Consider the following 20,825-nt stretch of genomic DNA (forward strand, 5'->3'; position numbering starts at 1 on the left):
ATAGAGGGATATAGGAAAAAGCGAAGAGACAAAAGCCCCTCAATGAAATGAAAGCCTCACCAAGAATGCTATTCCAGGTAGATTGTCACTGAGAATTCACAGCCATGAAACCAGGTTTGCAGAAGCCTTGAGAGAGCTTCTTTAAAAGAGGAGACAGGCTTCACGTCCTATCAAGGTCACGAGTTGCCCCCCTCCCACGAACATCTTTTCGACACAGCCATGGCTCCAGAAGCACAAGGACTTAATGCAGAGCCCGGCAACTTGTGGCAGAAAAGTGAATGGACTATGCGTTAATCCACGCCACCATGCCTAAACGGAAGGGAAAGGGTGTTGCTCCCTTCCACCTTTATTCCTCTGGACAGCAAGATGGTGGCCACCTCAGAGCTTTTTAGAAAGACAGGTATGAGCCGTCGTGACAGGGCAACTGAAACCTCATGAGAAGTGGGACATTCCCGGCTTGTCCTTCATGCCTACCGAGGTCACGGGTTGCCCCCGTCCCCCAAGAAGCTCTCCGGCTCAGACATGGCTCCAGAAGCACAAGGACTTAATGCAGAGCCCAGCAGCTTGCGACTGAAAAGTGAATGGACTATATGTTAATCCACGCCACCATGCCTGCCCAGAAGGGAAAAGTTGTTGCTCCCTTCTTCTTTTGTCCCTCTGGACAGCAAGATGGCGGCTGCCTCAGAGCTTTTTGGAAAGCCAGATATGAGCCGGTCTTGACGGGGCAACCGAAACCTCATGGGAAGGGGGCATTCCCAGCTCATCCTTCATGCCCTACCAAGGTCATGAGTTGCCCCCCATGAACGGCTCTCCGGCCCAGCCATGGCTCCAGAGCCACAGAAACCAATCTTATAATTATCTGACTCTTGGTAGAAATACTTTCATGCTTAATGAGTAGAATACCAGAAGTCCAAAATCGTGCGGCTGTGATAGCTATGCTGTGACAAGTGGGAAGACCACTGCATTGAGCCTTGAAGCTGCCACAGGTGCAGATCTTGGTGGTAGTAGCAAATATTCAAACAAGAACTTTGAAGGCCAAAGTGGAGAAGTGTTTCATGTGAACAGTAGTTGAACATGGGTCAGTCGGTCCTAAGAGATGGGTGAGCGCCATTACGAAGGGATGAGCAATGGCCTCCATAGCCCTTTGTGGATCAAAATATTATGCACTGTAGCACTGTCCTCCTGTTGTTCATCAATTTGCTCCAGCGGGCCCAGTAATGTCTCTGTTGTGAAACTTGTTGTTACTCTGTTAACATATCAAAAACGTCATGGGTAGCTTGCCAGGCTTTGCCATGTGGGTGTGGTACTCTTGGTAACCCGAGAGGGGTGGAGGAATCGAACTCAGGTAGGCTAAGTTGGCTGCATGCATGGCAAACGCCCTACCGCTGTGCTATCCCTCCAGCCCCAAAATATTATAAGACAACAAAAAGAAATTCTACTGATAACAGGTTTAAAAATACAAAATAAAATGTGTCTCTACATAACCAAAAAACCTACTTAGCTGAAAAAACAGTTAAGTCAAATCATTTAAAATTGCAGCAAATACATCACAGAAATTAGAAACACATAAACCAGAGATGTAAAAGATACGTACACTGAAAACTAATGCATGATGAAGAAAATGGAAAGGCACTCTAAATGTTCACTGCAGTATCATAGAAGTCTATGCAATCCTCATGAAAATTAGAATCTTTTATTTCATGAAAACATATCAAAGGTAGGTAAAGAGATGTACATGTAACCTTTCAGTACGTGTATTGCAAACCATAATGCCTAAAAGGAGAGAGAGAAAGAGGGGTCAGGGGAGAGGGAGAGAGAGAGAGAGAGTACCATAGGGGCATCCTGGGAGGGCACCAGGTGGGTAGGGTGGCCAGAGAGAAACTCTGTATATTGGTCGTGGGAAATGTACCCTGTGGAGGGATAAGTGTTGGAGAATTGTATGACAGAAAACGGGACAGCTTTGTAATGTCGATTCAATACAAAGGATTCGATTTTAAAATATGATGTGGTGAAACAAACGGATATTTCTCTAAAAATTGACATTCCCATCGACTGTTGGCATGTAAAGAGGTGTTTATCAACACTTTCTGTCAGAGAAATGTAAACATAAAGGACATGAAGATCATCTCTCACCACTGACAATAGACGATATCAGAAGACTGGAGACAACCCGTGTTGAGACTTTGTCTAAATGGAGCACTGTTTCAGTGTTGGTGGGAGTGTGGTCTTATTCAGCATCTATGAAAAGCACTAAGCATCTCTCCAAAACTGGAACTAGAGGCTGGAGCCGGAGTAACGGGATGTCCGTGTCTGTGAAATGACAGGGGTCCCTCCGACGGGAGCCGGCGGCAGCGGGGGCAGCGGAATCGCCGCCTTAAACTCAGCGTGCCCCCACCCCCGTTTTCCGTCCGCCTCTTCCACCGCCACCGCAGTGCTCCGTGGACTAGCCCGTCGGCCTTCAGAGGTGCCGGGGCTTGGCCCCAGCCTCCAGCTTCGTCGCTCAAGATGGCAAGCAGCAGCAGCTCCAAAGCCAAATTCATCGTCGGGGGGAAATGCAAACTGGTAGGGAAGATCAGGTCCGGCTCCTTCGGGGACGTTTACCTAGCCATCAACATCACCAACGACGAGGAAGTGGCCTTGAGCTGAAGTCGCAGAAGGCCCAGGACCCACAGCTGCCAGACGAGAGCGCTGTAAGATCCTCCAAGGTGGGGTCGGCATCCCGCACGTAAGGTGGTATAGTCAGGAAAAAGACTACAATGTGATAGTCATGGATCTTCTTGGACCCAGCTTCGAAGACCTCTTCAGCTTCTGTTCAAGAAGATTCACAATGAAAAATGAAAACTACTTATGTTAGCTGACCAGATGATCAGTAGAATTGAAAATGTGCATACAACGAATTTTATACACAGAGAAATTAAACCAGACAACTTCCAAATGGGTATTGGGCCTCACTGTAATAAGCTATTCCTTATTGATTTTGGTTTGGCCAAAAAGTACAGAGACAACAGGACACGACAACACCTACCGTACAGGAAAGATAAAAATCTCACTGGCACTGCCCAGTGTGCTAGCATCAATGCACATCTTGGGATTGAACTAAGTCCCCAAGATGATATGGAATCTTTAGGATATGTTTTGACGTACTTTAATAGAACCAGTTTGCCGTGGCAAGGACTTAAGGCTGCAACAAAGAAACAAAAATATGAAGACTAGTGAAAAGAAGATGTCCGCTCCTGTTGAAGTTTTATGTAAGGGATTTCCCACGGAATTTGCCATGTACTTACACTACTGTCATGGGCTGCGCTTTGAAGAGGCCCTGGATTGTATGTATCCGAGGCAGCTATTTCGCATTCTTTTCAGGACCCTGAACCACCAATATGACTACACTTTTGATTGGACAACGTTAAAGCAGAAAGTAGCACAGCAGGCAGCCTCTTCAAGTGGGCAGGGTCAGCAGACCCAAACCCCCAAAACCAAAAGTAACATGAAAGGTTTCTGAGCATGAATTGAGGAACAGAAGAAGCTGAGTGGATGTCTGGAGCAGCATTTGTTTCTCCCAAAATCTAGACGTTTTGGTTCTAGCCAGTGGTTGTGGACAACCATTTACTTGGTGTAAAGAACTTAATTTCAGTATAAACTGGCTCTGAGCAGCATTAGTGATGCTGTATCCTGAGTCGTAACCACTGTAATTGTGAATATTAACTGAGATAGTGAAACATGGTGTCCAGTTTTCTATTGCATTTTTTCAAGTGGAAAAGTTAACTAAATGGTTGACACACAAATTGGAGAAATTGTGCATATGCCATTTTTTTGGTTTGTTTCGTTAAACATTTTTATTTTGAAATATAATGCTTTGAGATCTCATTTTAGAAGAATGGCATGAACAGTCTTCAGCCACAGAAGTAATGGTTGTAAATGCTCACAATTGTGCATTCTTAGGGTGTATCTATCCCTGGGTTTGGCAAGTTGTTCACTTCAAACATTCTTAAAGTGGTTGGCTTCTTGTTTGCAAGCCAGCTGATAAGGTAGCAACCAAAGATTCCAGTGTTTGAGCATATGAAAGACCCTGCCTGATTACCTGTGCTAGAAAATAGCAGCGTCTAAAATGAAGACTTAAGAAAAAACTTAGTGACTACTAGATTATCCTTAGGACTCTGCATTAACTCTATAATGTTCTTGGCAGTGGCATTAAAAAAAACAGTATATTTGTCACAGATTTAGTTTAATATCTTACAACTGGTCATGTATGTATGTTGCTTAGGTAAATATAATAACTCTAAACATCTATATGACCTGGGATTTTTATTTTGAAATGGGAGCTTTTTTTATTTACAAGTTCATTAAAAACTAAACACTGAAAAAAATTGGATATAGCGTTTCCACATTTCCCGGGATTCTATTTTTTCCCTAATATGAAATATTAATTTGAGAAAATATATAAAAACATATGTTCACTGCAGCATTTAGTATAAGATCAGGACATATAAGAAATTCCTATATTTCATAAAAGTTTCAGGGATAAGAAGTTGTGGTCTATACCTACAATGTAATAATATGCAGGTATAAGAAAAGGTAAAATAGTGCAGATTACTGCAACATCATGGTACTATAGAATACCAGATTAAATGAGTAAAGTCTGATGAGAAAGTATAAATTCAGATAATCTCATTAATCTGTGGTACACAGAGAACAGAGATTCAGGATGGACAGGACCCAATGATAATGGCCCCTGCATCATAACCATACTCTGCTGTTCCTGAGAAAAGTTGGGTGGGGTTTTAGATCACTTGTAAGAAAAGGCTGAGCACAGGGACCACAGCAGAGTGTGGGGGTCTGTGGGGATTTGGTGCTGGGAGAAGCACAGGGAGTTTGGAACCCACAAGCATCAACACTCAGACTATTGTCATCATGTTTCCACAATGACGATATGAAGGTAAGGGAAAACCCTCTTTTGTGGAAAGGAATGGTATTTTCTTAAATCAACCACACAAAATATAAAGGGATATAACAGTCTTTATTGGACTCTGAGACAGGAAAAGGAATACAAATTTGTACTAGAAGAGGAGAGGATTTAATTAAAAATTTTATACTTGATTTGTTAAATTTGACTTACATTTTGTAATAAAAAGAAAGTGATCCCCTAAAAAGACGAAAAAAGAATTGTAAACAAGATTTAGAAGAAAGAAAAGAAAGTGCCCCCTTGAAGGCCCCTGTCCTCTGCCCCTGGGCACAGTTCTGGAGACCCAGGAGCAGAGCGTCCCCTGGTGGTCACACGCACCCCTGCAGCACCACTGTCTCCCTCAGCAGGTTTGTGTCTGGGCTCACAGGGACTTGCCCTCACTGTGTCTCTTGCACAATAATACACGGCGGTGTCCTCAGTTACCGAGTTGCTCAGTTTTAGGTAAACTTGGTTCTTGGAGGTGTCCCTGGAGATGCTGAGTCGAGACTGAAGACTTGGGTTATAGCGTGTGTTTCCACTAGCCCATATAACACCAATCCAATCCAGCCCCTTTCCAGGGGCCTGGCGGACCCAGTGGACATCATAGCTGGTTAGAGAGAATCCAGAGACCGAGCAGGTGAGGGACAGCATCTGCGAGGGCGTCACTAGGCTTGGTCCCGACACCTGCAGCTGTATCTGGGACAGGACGCCTGGGAACAGAGACCCACAAATTGAATCCCGTACTCAGAGGTCCCATACTCTCCTAGGAGCCCTGTTCAGGGAATACTCACATCTGGGAGCTGCCACCAGAAAGAGGAAGAACCAGCGCTGATGCACCTTCCTGCCCACGAGGTCCATGTTCTCTGACACTGTGTCAGGGGAAGAGGGAACCTGAGTTGAGGTGAGTGTGAACGTGGTTTTAATCCTGGGTCCCGAGTGCAGATTTGCATGGGGGAGCCTCTGTAAAGATAGGAGGTGACCCGAGAGAGGTTTGTGTGTGGGACCCCTGGGAGGAGGTACTGACTGTGCCTCAGAACACTTTGGTCTGTCCCTGGGGCACTGTCTGAACTGGGCCTCTTCCTCCAGCACAGGAAACATGCTGAGGAGCTCTCAGGAAACAGGAATTGCTAAGGGGGAAACATCAGCTGTGGAGGAGATTCCCCATGTCTCAGGTCCCTGAGGACAAAACCCAACACCCGTTGGACCTCTACCCTGTAGACAGGCCCCTGCCCCTCCATGTTTCTGTGTTGTTTCTTCTGTTCTCCAATTATCTATGTGAATATTGGGTTTGAACAGTCAGGTTTATTGCTACATTTAATTCTGACAGAGCTGAGTCAAACCCAGTCAATAAAATTTGACAGGAGTGTCTTCTCACATTTATCTTGGATAAAAATTCCTTATTCTGAAGCATATTTACCTTAACTTTTCAAAGTAGTTTTGAGAATGGTCACTGTCACTGATTATGGGCTTAATTGGAACAAGGAAGAGCCTCTGCCTGGAGACCTGCCTGGTATGGTTGGCCTGGTAACAGCACCTGATCCTGCTCTGTCCTGTCTATAACTCAGTGTCCATAGACCAGCATAAACCTCAGGACCCTGTACTGGGGTCATCACTGAGAAATCCTGACCCTGTCAGGAGCATAGAAAGAGTTCATGGAGGACCTTCAGCACACAATCAATTTGGCAGGGAGCCTGGTCTTAGTGTTCAAATTCACATATTTGACAAGGGTACAAGCACACAAGCCCTGAGCACTTTCAGGTGTGGCCCAACCACAGCCCCCAAATGAATAGAGCTTAGACACAGGGTGTGTCACTTATTGTTCCTCCTATTTCCAGGAAGCACCAGAGGGTTGGGATAAATCCAAGGGACCAGAAAATATTTTCTAAAATTTAATTTTAAAAAATTCAGCATTGGGGCTGGAGCGGTAATACATTGGGTAGGGTTTTTGCTTTGCATGCGGCCAACCAGGGTTCAATTCTCAGCATCCCATATGATCTGCCGAGAACCTCTAGCAGTCAATTCTGAGTGAAGATCCAGGAGTAACCCTTGTGCATCTCCGATGTGACCCCACCCCCAAAAAAGAAAAAAAAATTCAGCAAAATAATAAAAAATTTCAGGTCAAAAATAATCAATGTACCCAAATTATTCAAAAATATAACTAAAATAAATACAGATGCCCCACAAAGTCAGGCAGTATGAGTATTTGAGCAGGGTGAGTCTCCCCTTCACAGCCACGGTAGCTCTAATGTGGCACCTGAGTTATCCTGAGCTCAGTGAATGCTCTTGGAGGCAAATAGGAGATGGACAAGAAGCGTTACTTGTCTTTCCATCACTGCACTTTCGGTCGGGTCTCTAACCTCCACCGAAGACCCCAACACTCCTGTCATATTCATACCTGAAAACTACATTCCAGTGTAGATGATCTCTTGTCTGTCCTGAAACAAAAATTCCCTCACGTCCTGACAAGATGTGAGAGAGAACAAGGTGTGTTTTAGTCATATGAGCAAATGGGAGGAACCAATTTCCTTTACTCGGCTCAGGGTCAGTGCACGCTTTACTGTACCCTGTAGGGAACCAGTCAAGGTGGTGCTGAAGAAGTGCATGGGAGAGTTTTGACGATTCTCAAAAAATTAGAAATCAAGCTCTCATTTGACCCAGCAATACCACTCCTGGGAATATATCCCAGAGAGGCAAGAAAGTATAGTTTAAATGACATCTGCACTTGTATGTTCATTGCTGCACTCTCCACAATAGCCAAAATCTGGAAAAAGCCTGAGTGCTTGAGAACAGATGGCTGGTTAAAGAATATTTGGTATATCTACATAACAGAATACTATGCAGCTGTTGAAATGATGAAGTCATGAAATTTGCAAACAAGTGGTTCTACATGGACAGTATAATGCTAAGTGAAATGAGTCAGAAAGAAGGGACAGACATAGAAAGTGTGCACTCATCTGGGGAATACAAAGTAACAGAAAGGGAGATGAACACCCAAGAATAGTTGAGATAAGTATCAGGAAGTCTGCTCCATGGCCTGGAAGCTGGCAGAACAGGCTGGAGGAAAAGGCAGCTCAAATATAGAAGGGAACACTAAGTGAAGGGTGTTTGGAGGACTCACTTGGGCTGTGAGATGCGTGCTGAAAGTATACTATAGACCAAACATGATGGCCACTCAATACCTCTAATGCAAACCACAACATAATAAAGGAAAGAGAGACAAAAAAGAAAATGCCCCGCAAAAGATGTAGGCGGGGTTGGGGGGGATAGGGGGTGGGATAGCTACTAGGATCATTGGAGGTGGATAAAGGACACTGGTAGAGAGATGGGTACTTGATCATTGTATAACTGAAACCCAAGAATGAAACTTTGTAAGTCTACGACTGTATCTCATAGTGTTTCAGTCACTTGATCACTTGACATCCAATTACTCATGATTTGCTCGAGCGGGTGACATTAACATCTCCGTTCATCCCTGTCGCATGCTAAGAGACAAGAGAGAAAAGCAGCAGTACTGGCAGATGCGGCAGAAGCCGGAAAAAGCATCAACAACACCCTCCTATCCTTCGCCAACTAAAAAAAACAAGATGAGTGCCCTCCAACATCTTGATGGATCTCTCACATCTTCCAGAAGGGCAATAGAGAAGATTATCCATGACTTCTCGGATTTCTTCAATAGCCATGTCCATCTGTCCACAGACGAAATTCCACAAGATGGATATGTTGTTCCCAACATTTTCCCTTCTGAAATCCGACAAGCCATTTCGTCGATAAAGAAGCGAACAGCACGCAGCCCAGACAGGTAAGACCTGATCACCTGAAGAACCTGCCATCAGTACTCATCAATAAACTGGCTTGGCTCTTCACACGCTACCTGTCTGAATGCAAGGTTCCATCCCAATAGGACTGTACTACTGTACAAGAAGGGAGACATCCAAGACATTGGCAACTATCGCCTGATCTGCCTGTTGTCTGTTGTCTACAAACTGTTCACTCAAGTCATCCTGAATAGGATTGGCAAAACACTAGATGAAGGACAATCATGTGAGCAAGCCGGTTTCTGCAAAGGATTCAGCACAATTGACCACATCCGCATGATAACCAAGTTCACTGAGGTTTCTTGAGAGTTCAAGATGACGCTCTGTCTAACGTTCATTGATTTAAAGAAGGCCTTTGATTCTATTGAGACTAAAGCAGTCATCGAAGCTCTAGCTGAACAGGGTATTCAAACTCAATACATCAGGATCCTCCATGAAATTTACTGCATATTCACTACCAGGATCTCACCTTCTACAGGGAGGTAGTCATTGACATCAAGAGAGATATTTGGCAGGGTGATACCATTTCACTGAAACGCTTCAGTGCCACCCTCGAGAATGTCATGCAAAGACTGGAATGGGAAGGAATGGGAGTGAAGATAGATGGTCGGCAATTACACCACCTTCGCTTCCCTGATGACATCGTTCTAATAACACCAAATATCAGCAAAGCGGCACAAATGCTGGCCAACGTTGACCATGAGTGTGGAAAAGTCCGACTCGAGCTGAATCTCATGAAGACAATGTTTGTGAGAAATGGTCTCATTCCTGACATTCCACTAGCTCTCAATGGGAAGAATATCTCCAAATTCAACAGTTATGTGTACCTAGTTCGAGAACTCAACATGATGAATGACCTGGGAACTGAGTTGCACAGGAGGAAGAGAGTGGCTTGGAACACATTCAAGAGTGTTGAAGAGATAGCGAAGAGGACGAAGAACCTCCAGCTCTGAGCACATTTTTTTGATTCTACTGTTCTTCCTGCATTAACATATGCCTCAGTGTCCTGGGCCCTACCAAAACAGGATGAGAATGCTATTCACGTCTCCCAAAGAGGAATAGAAAGAGCTATGCTTGGAGTATCACACTTCACTCAAGTGAGAGAAAGAATTCGGAGTCCCGACCTCCATCGACAGTCAAGAATCAGGGACGCTGTCTCGTTTGGCAAGCTGAGACCACCACGCTCCACACACATGAAGGTACCATCAGAGGAACAAAGGCATGCGGGTCCCGGGACTGAGATCTCCAAGCCTGCTCGGATCAGGGTTGAGCATCCTCCACCCAGATCCTCCAAATTCTAGTAGGCAGGGATCACACCAACCAACTGTCCCCCTGGCGCTGCGTAATCTCATCAACGACCAAGACCCAGAGACTATAAAACCCAGCTCCCGGAAGAGAACAGCGCAGTCTCCTGCACCCTCTCCTGGCTGTCCCCGCCGGGGCTCCTTGGAGGGGAATGGGTTGAGCTTCCCTTCCATCCCCAACCAGGCCTCTGGCACCTCCAGAACTAGCCACCAACATGCTGAGACCACTTTCCACACGCATGAAGGTACCGGCAGAGGAACAAAGGCATGCGGGTCCTGGGGCTGAGATTTCCAAGCCTGCTCGGATTGGGGCTGAACATCCTCCACCCAGATCCTCCATATTCCAGTAGGCAGGGGTCACACCCACCAACTGGCTCCCTGGCGCTGTGTAATCCCATCAATGACCAAGACCCAGAGACTATAAAACCCAACTCCCGGAAGCGACATCTTATTATCTCACTCTTACTTTGGACAAGCTGGCAGGCTACTGAATGTAACCTGCACACACAGCAGAGTCTGGCAAACTCCCCGTGGCGTACCCAATATGCCAAATACCAGTAACATTGATGGGTCTCATTCTCCTAACCCTGAATGAGCTTTGATCTCAGGGATAGGATGAAGGAGATGTTACTGGGGCCTGCTCGAGGCAATCAACGAGCAACAGGATGGTCGTGACTTTAAAGCAATGTCCTTTTTGTATATATATAGAAGACTGTTAATATTATGCTTTGTAACTTAAGATTTATTTGGCTCTGAATATTATTCACTCCTGGGCATCTGCTTTCTCAACTTAAGCCTCAGTTGCCCTTGGTTCCTCCCCAACGAGGGACTGAATGGACCCAGGGCAAGCGGTGTGCTACCCTGGCATCGAAATGGGCCAGGCCAAAGTGCCACGATTCTTAACTATAGGTTAAGAGTTTGATCATAGACAAATGCTGTCATGATCCAAAAGTAACGACGAGACTAGGACTCTGCTAGGAATAGGAAAGACTGTCTGGCCTGAGCACTATAGTCTGAGATTGAGATGGCCCTAGGAGAGCAATTCTATGTTTAAGGTATTTCTTACTGTATCCATACAAAATGATTTGTATTATGTATGCCTATGTGTTTGTTGGACAAGGAGAGGAGAAAAACACCCAGGGGATTGCGCTCTAGGGTGGTTTGATCTGATAATGAGAATCTGTCCTCATTAGTGGCTTTCCCTGAGGGAAAGAATTCTACCCCTATTGATTGTGACCACACCTATGTGTAATTGTTACCCCAACCCCTCATGTTGGGGAATATAATGAGACTGGAAGAATAGGCAAGGGGAGGCAGAGGAGAAAGACAGGAATGAATGGAAAGAGGATTGGAATAAACTGCAACTAAGACCAACAAGCCTGGCCCTCGTTCCTTACTTCGCCTGCCTTTCGTAATCGATCTCCCTAGGGTGGAGAACCAGCGAGAGACAACTGAATGCGGGCAGCGAAAGATACAGGTGGGAGATATAGACCACTGCTGCATTCTTGAGTTTACACAGTCTTTGAGTTATTTTGAGGTCTTTTACCAAGTTTTGTTGTTGCCTGGAGGTTTTCTGCATCTCATCCTTAGGGTCACTGAGACTGTTTTCCGCTATTGTTACTTTATTGTGGAGGGCACCAATTGAGTTTTAACTTCATCTACCAACTTTTTATTAATTCCATTTCTGTTTGTTGTGTCAGCCTGGTTTTCCAGAAGGTAGATGAATTTGTTTATTCTACTCTGTCCACCTTGTGGAAGTAAGTAGGTCATCTGAAAGCATAGAGTGATGTGACCACACAATGCATGTGTTTCTTAAGTATTGGTGTTCCACAAATATTTCTTATTACATAAGCAGACATCACAGGTAGAGGAAGAGGGAGAGTTCTGGACATTGCTGGAACCTCATGACAGAAAACACAGGATGGAAACTGAGGGGCCAGCTGGAAGGGGTTCTTGCACCCTGACCCGACCCTACCTGCCTCATGTTACCCAAGGACTCTGTTCCCTGCTAGGGCCCAAACTCTCCTGATAATTGACCAGACTTGGAATACCCCTTGTTCAAACTCATATGTCAACTCATAAGCAGCAGTCAAACCTCCTGTCCTATGGCAGATTGGACACAGCCGTGGAGATGATCCACACAAGCTGTCAATATGGGCCCTACCTCTATGACAGAATGGGACCTCGGTGCCAGCCAGCCTGGTGGAAGACAGAGCCTGTGCTCATTGGGACAGACAGAAGAGGTGTGAGGGGATCCTCTGCCTGCACCTCACTCTGCCGACATCCCCCTCTCAAATAGAGAGCTGGTTAGGGAGCAACGGAAAGAGCCTCCACACAATGCCCAGGGCACTCTGTGTCCACACAGAAGATGAGGAGTTTGAATGCTGTGACAAGTCCAATGCAGCTCACACCACTCTTCCTGTCTGAACTGGGAGTGCCCATTACTCAATGGCATCCAGTTGGGGAGAGGGCATTGCAATGACGGTGACAGAAAGTGGGGAAGGGATACGTTTCCAGAGACGAAACGTTCTCTTGTTCTGAGAACAAGGGGCCTGGCCCTGGCAGGTGGCCAGTGACAAGAGGTTCTGGCCCAGGACTTTCTCTGGTGCGTTTTGCAAACCCTAGCAAAGAACTCCAGGTGGAGGCAGTGGGGCTAAGAGAAAACATAGAAAACATATATCCTGTGGGGCGGGGGAAAGGAGGAAAGCACAAGGGGAGATGGTGCCTCAGCTGAGCCCCAGTGCCCAGCACCCACACCTCGGTCCCTCAGAGAAGCTCCAGGGACCAAGGGAGAGGAGGGAGGGAAGGACACAAGGACAAGGGGGTGAAAGAGAGAGAGGGAGGGAGAGAGGGAGAGAGAGAGAAAGAGTGAGAGAAAAAGAAAGAGAGAGAGGGAGAGAGAGGGAAAGAGAGAGAGATGTAGAGGGTAGGGTAGAAGGGGGTAGCAGCTGGCACCTGGTGCAGGAGCCTTGAAGGTTCTGGAACCACTGCTCCCCGCTGCTGGCCCTCAGAAGTTGTTTCCGGGTCAGGGGGCAAAGGTCGGTCAGCCCCGCCCCGCCCTTCCAGCTCCTTCCAACCCACCATCTCTGGGCCCGGCAACCCAGGACAGCCCAAGTCGGGCGCAGTTGCTGGACAGGTCAGCAGGAGCCGTTGTCCACTCGGGCCTGTCCCGGGCTCCCTGTGTCCACACGGGGCCATGGGGTCACATGGTCAGCGCTGCCCGTGGCCTCCCCCCTCCCTGCCAAGCAGTTCCCAGACCCACGTTTGGATCAGGCTCATCCCCAAGGTACTCCCCGGGGCCCCGACGCTCCAGCTCCTCCCTAACGGTCACCAGGAGCCTGCGTCCCTCTCACCCGACGGGACTGTCCTCGGGGGCGTCCGGCGGTCACTGTCCCACTGCCCCCAGGTGTCTGGCATGTAGACGTCTCCCTAGACCATCCGGAGACCCCAGATGCTCAGTGCCGTATAGGCTGCACTGAGACGTGTCCAGTCAGGGGGACGCTGCCCGGCTACTGCTGTGCTGACTGGGTCCTCGTCATCAGTGGCTCTGTCCCCTCCCCGAACCGGATCTGGGCTGAGTCCACATGTGCACAGAGATGCTGGTGGAGGGACCAGGATGCCTCAGAGACCTTCTCAGATGCCCAGAGTCCCCCTCAGCCCACAGGGCACCTGCTGTGCTTGGGGGAGCTCCTCTATGAGGGGAAACGGGATGTGGGTTCTCCCTGAAGTTCCCGGTCCCCTCAGGCCAGGACAGGAAATCTTCACTGAGGGACGTTCTCATGGGAGACAATCATATAGGCCCATCTCAGGTACGAGTTCGTGTAGGAGGTTTGTGGGGAGGGTCTTTGGGGTAGGTAAAAGGGTCGTACTGTTGTAACTTGTTCTCAGGGAACCCATTTGTCTGTATTAACTCAGTGTGGGATAGCACAGCAGTAGGGCGTTTGCCTTGCGCACAGCCAGCCCAGCCAAGCCGAGTTCAATTTCTTCGCCCTTCTCAGAGAGCCCAGCAAGCTACCGAGAGTATCTCACCCACACGGCAAAGCCTGGCAAGCTACCCATGACATATATATTCAAAATGCCAAGCACAGTAACAAGTCTCAAAATGGTGATGTTACTGGGCCGACTCGAGCAAATTGATGAACAACGGGAGGACGGTGTGATGGTGTTAACTCAGTGTACCTTGGTTGATGTTGATATTCATGAGGAGGAATCAGAGCTGAAGGCCTGTCCCAATCTGAAGGAGATCAGGTGGGTGACACAGGGTCCAGTGCTCACCGAGTGAGGAGTATCCAAGTCCATGACAGCCCTTATTTGTGAGCCTGACCTCGGCCCTGTCCCTAAACTCTGAGCAGACAGAGCTCATCCCCTGAGAGACAGTCCCGCCAAGCCACTCCCTCAGGTGACCCACCTCTGTGCAGGCACAGAAACCACTAGTCCTGACCTTGGTTTTTATATCAGAGTTTGGATACCTCCATGCCCTGTGTTTGAGAGTTAGATTTCCCCGCAATAGGAATCATTGTAATCAATAGATTAATCTAATCACCAAGCTCTGTAAGCTTGTAGAGCCTCAAGCAGTATTTGAAATTGTCTTTGAATTATTGTCATCTTGTTTGTTGTTGTGGTTGTTCAATTCTCCTAATAATATCAATTGTTTATGAATAGTTCAGCCTGTCACGCACAAAGTCCTTCCCTGGGGTTAATTTCATTTGTTTTAATTGAATCAGTGAAACCCAGGACCTGAGATAACTCTCACTCACCCCCCTGTGCCTCCTGCTGGGCTGGGACTTGAGAGCCTTTGTGGGGACTTGAGAGCCCCCTGCTGCTCAGTCTCCTTCCGTTGTTTCAGTGACCAATTGCCTTGGAATATCTGGATTTTGGGGGGCTCCTTGGAGGGCTGCCACCAGGTCACTGTCTCCACCTCATTTCTCTTGTGGGCCCTGCAGCGCACCTCTGCTCTGATTACCCAGAAATCATATCCCTCGCTCTTCTGGGGCTGAACCTGTATGTAGTCCTGAGTTGGGGTGACCCCTCCTGGGGACTCTCTGGGACAAGTAGGGCTGCATGCACTCCTGACACTGCCACCATCTTCCTCCATTCCTCTTTAACAGGGGAACAGGTTCCCAATGTCCATGCACTGTCTGTCGGAGACCACAGCTGGTCCAAGCCCTGAAACACAGTCACTATGACCAGGAAGAATAATCGGGATGCAAATATGATGCACTGTCAGGACCGAGTCCAGGTCAGGCCCAGGCACCGTCTTTCTAAGGTTTGTGGAAGTCAGGCTCCGAGGGAAACCCTTTCTGCGCAGTACTCACTCATGGTCCAGATAAGGGCTTTCCCAGGGGAAACTGCATCTAACACAGAATTTACACACCCACAAGAAGGACATCAGAAATCTTTGAGTAATTAGTGGGTTCCAAATGGTTTAATATGAAAGTAAAAACCAAATAATTCATCCATGAAAGTATTTCATCTGTTTTTAATTATTTCTACTGGCATGGTAAAATTTTCCCAGTCATCTCCCATATGATTTTGAACCTGTAAAAATCCTGCATGTAGGGATCCAGCAGATACATTAGCTGATTATACACAAAACTATCATAATCTCTGACAAGGAAGTTTCTTTGATATATTATGCAGAGGAGAATTAACTTTAATCCATGACTTTGTTTATCAGTATCAAAATTGTCATTGGATTCATTAAGGTAGAATTGTCCATTGTTAGCAATGTGAAACCTGTATACCAGGACAATAATATCCTGCATCATTGTCATCCTGCAGTTCATCAATTACCTCGAGCAGGCCCCAGTAACGTCTCCATCGTCCTAGCCCTGAGATTTTAAAAAAGTGCCATTTTCGAGGATCTTTCAAGGTCCGGAGAATGAGACCTATCATTGTTACTTGGTTTTGGCATATTGAATACGCCATGGGGAGTTTGCCAGTCTCTACCATGTGGGCAGGATACTTTTAGTAGTCTGCCGGTTCTCCAGAGTAAGAACTAGATAATAAGATGTTTCTGGGAGCAGGGTTTTATAGTCTCTGGGTCTTGGCCGTTGATGGGATTACACGGCGCCGGGGGCAGTTGGTGGGTGTAATGTCTACCTACTGGAAGATGGGGGATCTGGGTGGAGGAGGCCCCAGTCCCAATCCAAGCAGGCTTGTAGATCTACGCCCCAGGTTCCGCACACCTGGGTTATTCTACTGGTTCCTTCATGCGTGAGGCTCGTCCAAAAGTGTGGAGAGTGGTCTTAAGCATGGCTGTGGCTGGAACCGGAGGTCTTCAGCTGCCGGGGCTCTGCTCGGGGTGAGGAGGGAAATTCAACCCACCCTCCTCCAAGGGGCCCTGGTGAGGACAGCCAGGCACGGAGGCAGGAGAATCTGCACTGTTCTCTACCAGGACAATAACAATTCTGCAATATTTTCTCAACTTTGCAGAGATGTCTGCTAGCTGAGGTCCCTGTCATAAATATGAGAGAGATTTCCTTCACGGTAGTCATCACTCGGCATTCCTCTCGGCCAATGACTGGAGGTGGGTTTGCACTGTGTGTAATTATGGAAATTTCCACCTAGTCGTTTAGTTGCTCCAAACCAGCAATGTGTTATTGACTAAATGCCTCGCAGGGAAACGTGTTCCATGTTTAGGAATAAGTAAGAACTTTAGGATAACAAAACCAGTAGTTGTTGCCTTGATAACTTGGGAATTCTCAGGTGACATCTGAGAGTGGCACCATGTAGAGAGGAATGAGGGTAGAACCGAGGCATTGCAGTATGGTAAGCAGCAGTGGAATTTTATGGCAGGTGAATTAAGGTGCCACACCCCTTCAGCTGGAATTGCTAAGTTCTGGCATTGCCAACAGGATCCTCTGAAATTTGCTCAGGAACCTCTGCTCTGTCACTTGTGTATCAGGCTCTCCACACACATCCCCCTGTGTCTCTGCACTCTCTGAGTGAAGCATTTCCTCAGCATGGGCATAACGCCTCCAAGGACAGGAGTCAAAGAGACAGAGGGAGAGGCACGCGGGGTTTACGATGCTGCATCATGGTCACAGAGAAAAAGTCACAGCGAGGTTGGGACAGGACACGGACAAGCTCTCATTACCCAACACCACGTGATCCTGGACTTCTGACCTTGGCCACTATCCTAGTGTCACCTTCTCCACGCCCCGTGTCTAGTGGCAGGATTCCAGCTCAGAGACTCAAAGATGCAAATATGCACACGGGGCAGGGCCTACAGCCTCTCAGAAGGGGTCTCCCAACACCTGGATTTCATCTCAGAGAAAAGGATTTTCTACTGGCCCACAGCAGGTGAATATGTGAATATTTAGATGCTGAGGTGTTTTCTACTTTTACACAAGAGTCCCAGGAATATCCATGTCTTCAGGGACAAATCACGGAAAGGAAATCAGGAAATGAGTGGTAGACAGACATAGACGTTGATGCACACGGGTCACTCCTCCACCACAGTTAGTGTCCTGTGTCCCCATGTCCTGCCGAGTGTTTTGAGTGTGATGCTGAGAAGTGGAAATGATGCCCCCAAATTTTAGAATAATCAAGGATTTTTTCTGGGGCTGAGCTATGGTCCCAAACCTGCAATGGTCCCAGCACACAACGACATGTGTTAGCTCCTGTGGTAACTGAAACACAAGAAGCTCAGCCATACAGGAAACAGAATGAATGTTCTAGAGGAAACAGTGCACAGGCCTCCAAATCCCACAGCAAATACTTACAATTGTTCCTTCCACTAGCTCTGGGAAGCACCAGTGTACAATCCAACAGGCATATATGAATGACTGCAAGTGTTCTAAAGAGAAGCCATTTTCCTCTTGGCTGTTACTGAAGGACAGAGAGAGATCCTGAACCTTTCGCTCAACTGACGCCTGACCTTGTGAGTCCCCCCTCTGTGTCTCAGACCCTGATTCTCTGACGAGGAAGTCAGGAGATCTCGTCCCTATCATCTCCTCACCTGGCACAGCTGCCTCCCCATCAGGTTTCTGACACACTCAAGATGTGGTTGTCACACTGTGTCTCTCTCACAGTAATACATGGTCGTGTCCTCAGTGCTCAGCCTGCTCAGTTCCATGTAGACTGTGTCCTTGGACTGTCTGCAGTAAGTGTGAGTCTGCCTTGGAACTTCGGTGCATAGTTTGTACTATCAGTGATAAGGTTATTTCTCCCATCCACTCAAGCCCTTGTCCTGGGGCCTGCCGCACTCAGCTCAACCATCTGCTGGTGAAGATGTAACCTAACACCTTGCAGGAGATCTTCACTGATGTCCCAGGTTTTCCCACCTCAGTCCCTGACTGCAACAGTTGTACCTGGGAGTTCACACCTGTGGACAGCAGACAGGAGTGCATGGACTCCACTTGACCAGTCTTCCTGTTCCCTCAGCCCAAGGCATGGGGACCCTTAACTGCAGCCACTGCCACCAGGGAGAGAATTCTCCAGGTCCAGTTCATGGTGGGGACCATGCACTCAAGGGCTTCTGAAGGTGTGGGTGTGCCTGCTGTATGAGGTTGTCAGGACACAGACACATCTGCATTTAACTCAGTGTCCCTCTAGTAATTTTCATATTCATGAGGAGGTAGAAGTCATATCTGAAGGCCTAATTCAACCTGAGAAGGGGCTGGTGGAAGCCGCCATGTCCACCATCAAGGGGAGTGAAGAAGTCCATTTTCTCATTCTTGTTTGAGGAGATGAGACCCTGCCCTGTCCCAGGACTCTGTGCACAAAAAGCTCCCCCTCCGGAGGGCCAAGCCCTTTTCAGGACCTTCCCCTCAGGACTTCGCACATCTGTATGACCTGGAGACATCTGGACACATCTGGGCTTCAGGTTATTTCTGGGATCCTGGAACTCCCCAAGGGACACTACAGTGAGACTACAAAACCATCCTAATGCTCTAGTGGTTTTTACTGGAGATAGTAGGAAGTCAAAAAACACCACCTTCAAATAGGTTCTATTGCTTATCAATTAATTCATGTTCCTCCCTAAATGATAAGTGTGCACAATTTAACCTCTGTCTCCTAGACTTATTTTAAGTTTGGTTTTCTTGAGAAAGCAAAATTTAGTTTTATTGAAGGAGTCTCCTGCCCCCGCGCTTGGCTGTCCTCGCTGGGGCCCCTTGGAGGGGGGCGGGTTGAGTCTCCCTCCCTGCCCCGAACAGAGCTCAGGCACCCAAGACCTCCAGAACCAGCCACCACCAGGCTGAGATCACTCTTCTCACGCATGAAGGTACCAGCAGAGGAACAAAGGCATGAGGGTCCCGGGGCTGAGATCTCCAAGCCTGCTCAGATCGGGGCTGAGCATCCTCCACCAAGATCTTCCATCTTCCAGTAGGCAGGGGTCACACCCTCTATCTGACCCCCAGCGCCGTGTAATCCCATCAATGGCCAAGACCCAGAGACTATAAAACCCAGCTCCTGAAAACATCTTATCATTCTTATCTCATTCTTTCTTGGACAACCTGGCAGGTTACCAAATGTTACCTTCCCACACGGCAGAGTCTGGCAAACTTTCCGTGGGGTACCCAATGTGCCAAATGCCAGTAACAATAATGGGTCTCATTCTCCTAATCCTGAAAGAGCTTGAATATGGTATTTTTTAAAATCTCAGGGCTAGGACAAATAGTCGTTACTGGGGCCTCCTTGAGGCAATCGATGAAGAACAGGATGATCGTGATCGTGATTGTGAAAAAGGAAATCCATTCTGGAGGAGATTTCTGCCTCTCTGCCCCCATTTCTCCCATCTCTGCACCCCTTCTAGCCTGCAACTCTGTTCTTGGGATTTAGTGTCCCCTGGAGCCCGTTCCCCCTCCCCCAACTCCCCCGCAGGGAGAGCATCTGAGCTCTTATGGGCTTTAACCTCTTGGTGTCTGACACAGGATTGAATCCTGGGACTTAAAATCAGAAGACTTGTTCAAAAGTCATATTTTTTTCTGGGCCTTTTGTTTGGTTTTGAGCCGCACCTGGCAATTCTGAGGGCTTACTTCTGACTCTTTGTTCAGGAATAGCTCAAGTAGATGCATCCTAGGATAATATAGGCAAATCGAGTTGCTATATATATGAAAATAAAAAGGTGATACTGAGTTTCTTTGCTCAGATTGTGTAAAAGTAATACAATAGATGCTTAATTCACAATATAAAAATAGTAAAAACCATCTAAATAAAAGAGAATTTAATCTTTAAGTGAAGACTTTAATATAAACAAAAATATATTAAATTTGTTAAACTTTAAAGACTTTTTTCAAAAACCAGCATGAGTCTAACACAGCTGCCAAAAAGTTTATTATATAACTGAATTAATGGAACAAATTAAGTGAATTAGAAATGAATAGGATACGATTAATAAGGTTTTATGGCACATATGACTTGAATTCTGACTTTTCAGTGATACAGAATTTAAATTTATTCATTATTTTCTTTTTTATAATTTAAATTTATTTAAAGAAATTTACTTAGAGATATGCACGAGGAGAGAAAGAGAGTCATGAGAGCACATGGGCTTCTCCAAATAGAAAACATCCTTGAGTTCTGATTTTTGGTCAGACATGTTAGAAATGGCAAGCTAGAAAGGTCTGGAGCAATAGCACAGCAGTAGGACATTTGCCTTGCACGAGGCCGGCTCGATAGACCCAGGTTCAATTCCTCCGCCTCTCTCGGAGAGCCCTGCAAGCTCCTGAAAGTATCTCGCCCGCACAGCAAAGCCTGGCAAGCTACCGGGATATATTCGATATGCCAAACACAGAAACAACAAGTCACACAATGGAAATG

At 46.9% G+C, this 20,825-nt stretch overlaps 1 pseudogene and 1 gene segment (V, D, J or C); one reads left to right on the forward strand and one right to left on the reverse strand.

The window, feature by feature from the left end:
* Nucleotides 1-2,505: 2,505 nt before the first annotated feature.
* LOC130030535 (casein kinase I-like) lies at nucleotides 2,506-3,499 on the forward strand (annotated as a pseudogene).
* Nucleotides 3,500-4,655: 1,156 nt separating this feature from the next.
* LOC130030724 (Ig heavy chain V region MC101-like) lies at nucleotides 4,656-5,758 on the reverse strand (the record flags this gene model as incomplete). The annotated part of the segment is given in 3 exon segments: nucleotides 4,656-4,673; nucleotides 5,354-5,649; nucleotides 5,731-5,758. Coding segments are annotated over 3 exon segments (342 nt in total), but the record flags the coding sequence as incomplete, so codon positions are not given.
* Nucleotides 5,759-20,825: the final 15,067 nt, after the last annotated feature.

The sequence above is a fragment of the Sorex fumeus genome, unplaced genomic scaffold, assembly GCF_029834395.1.
Source record: "Sorex fumeus unplaced genomic scaffold, SorFum_2.1 ptg000044l, whole genome shotgun sequence".
NCBI lineage: Eukaryota > Metazoa > Chordata > Mammalia > Eulipotyphla > Soricidae > Sorex > Sorex fumeus.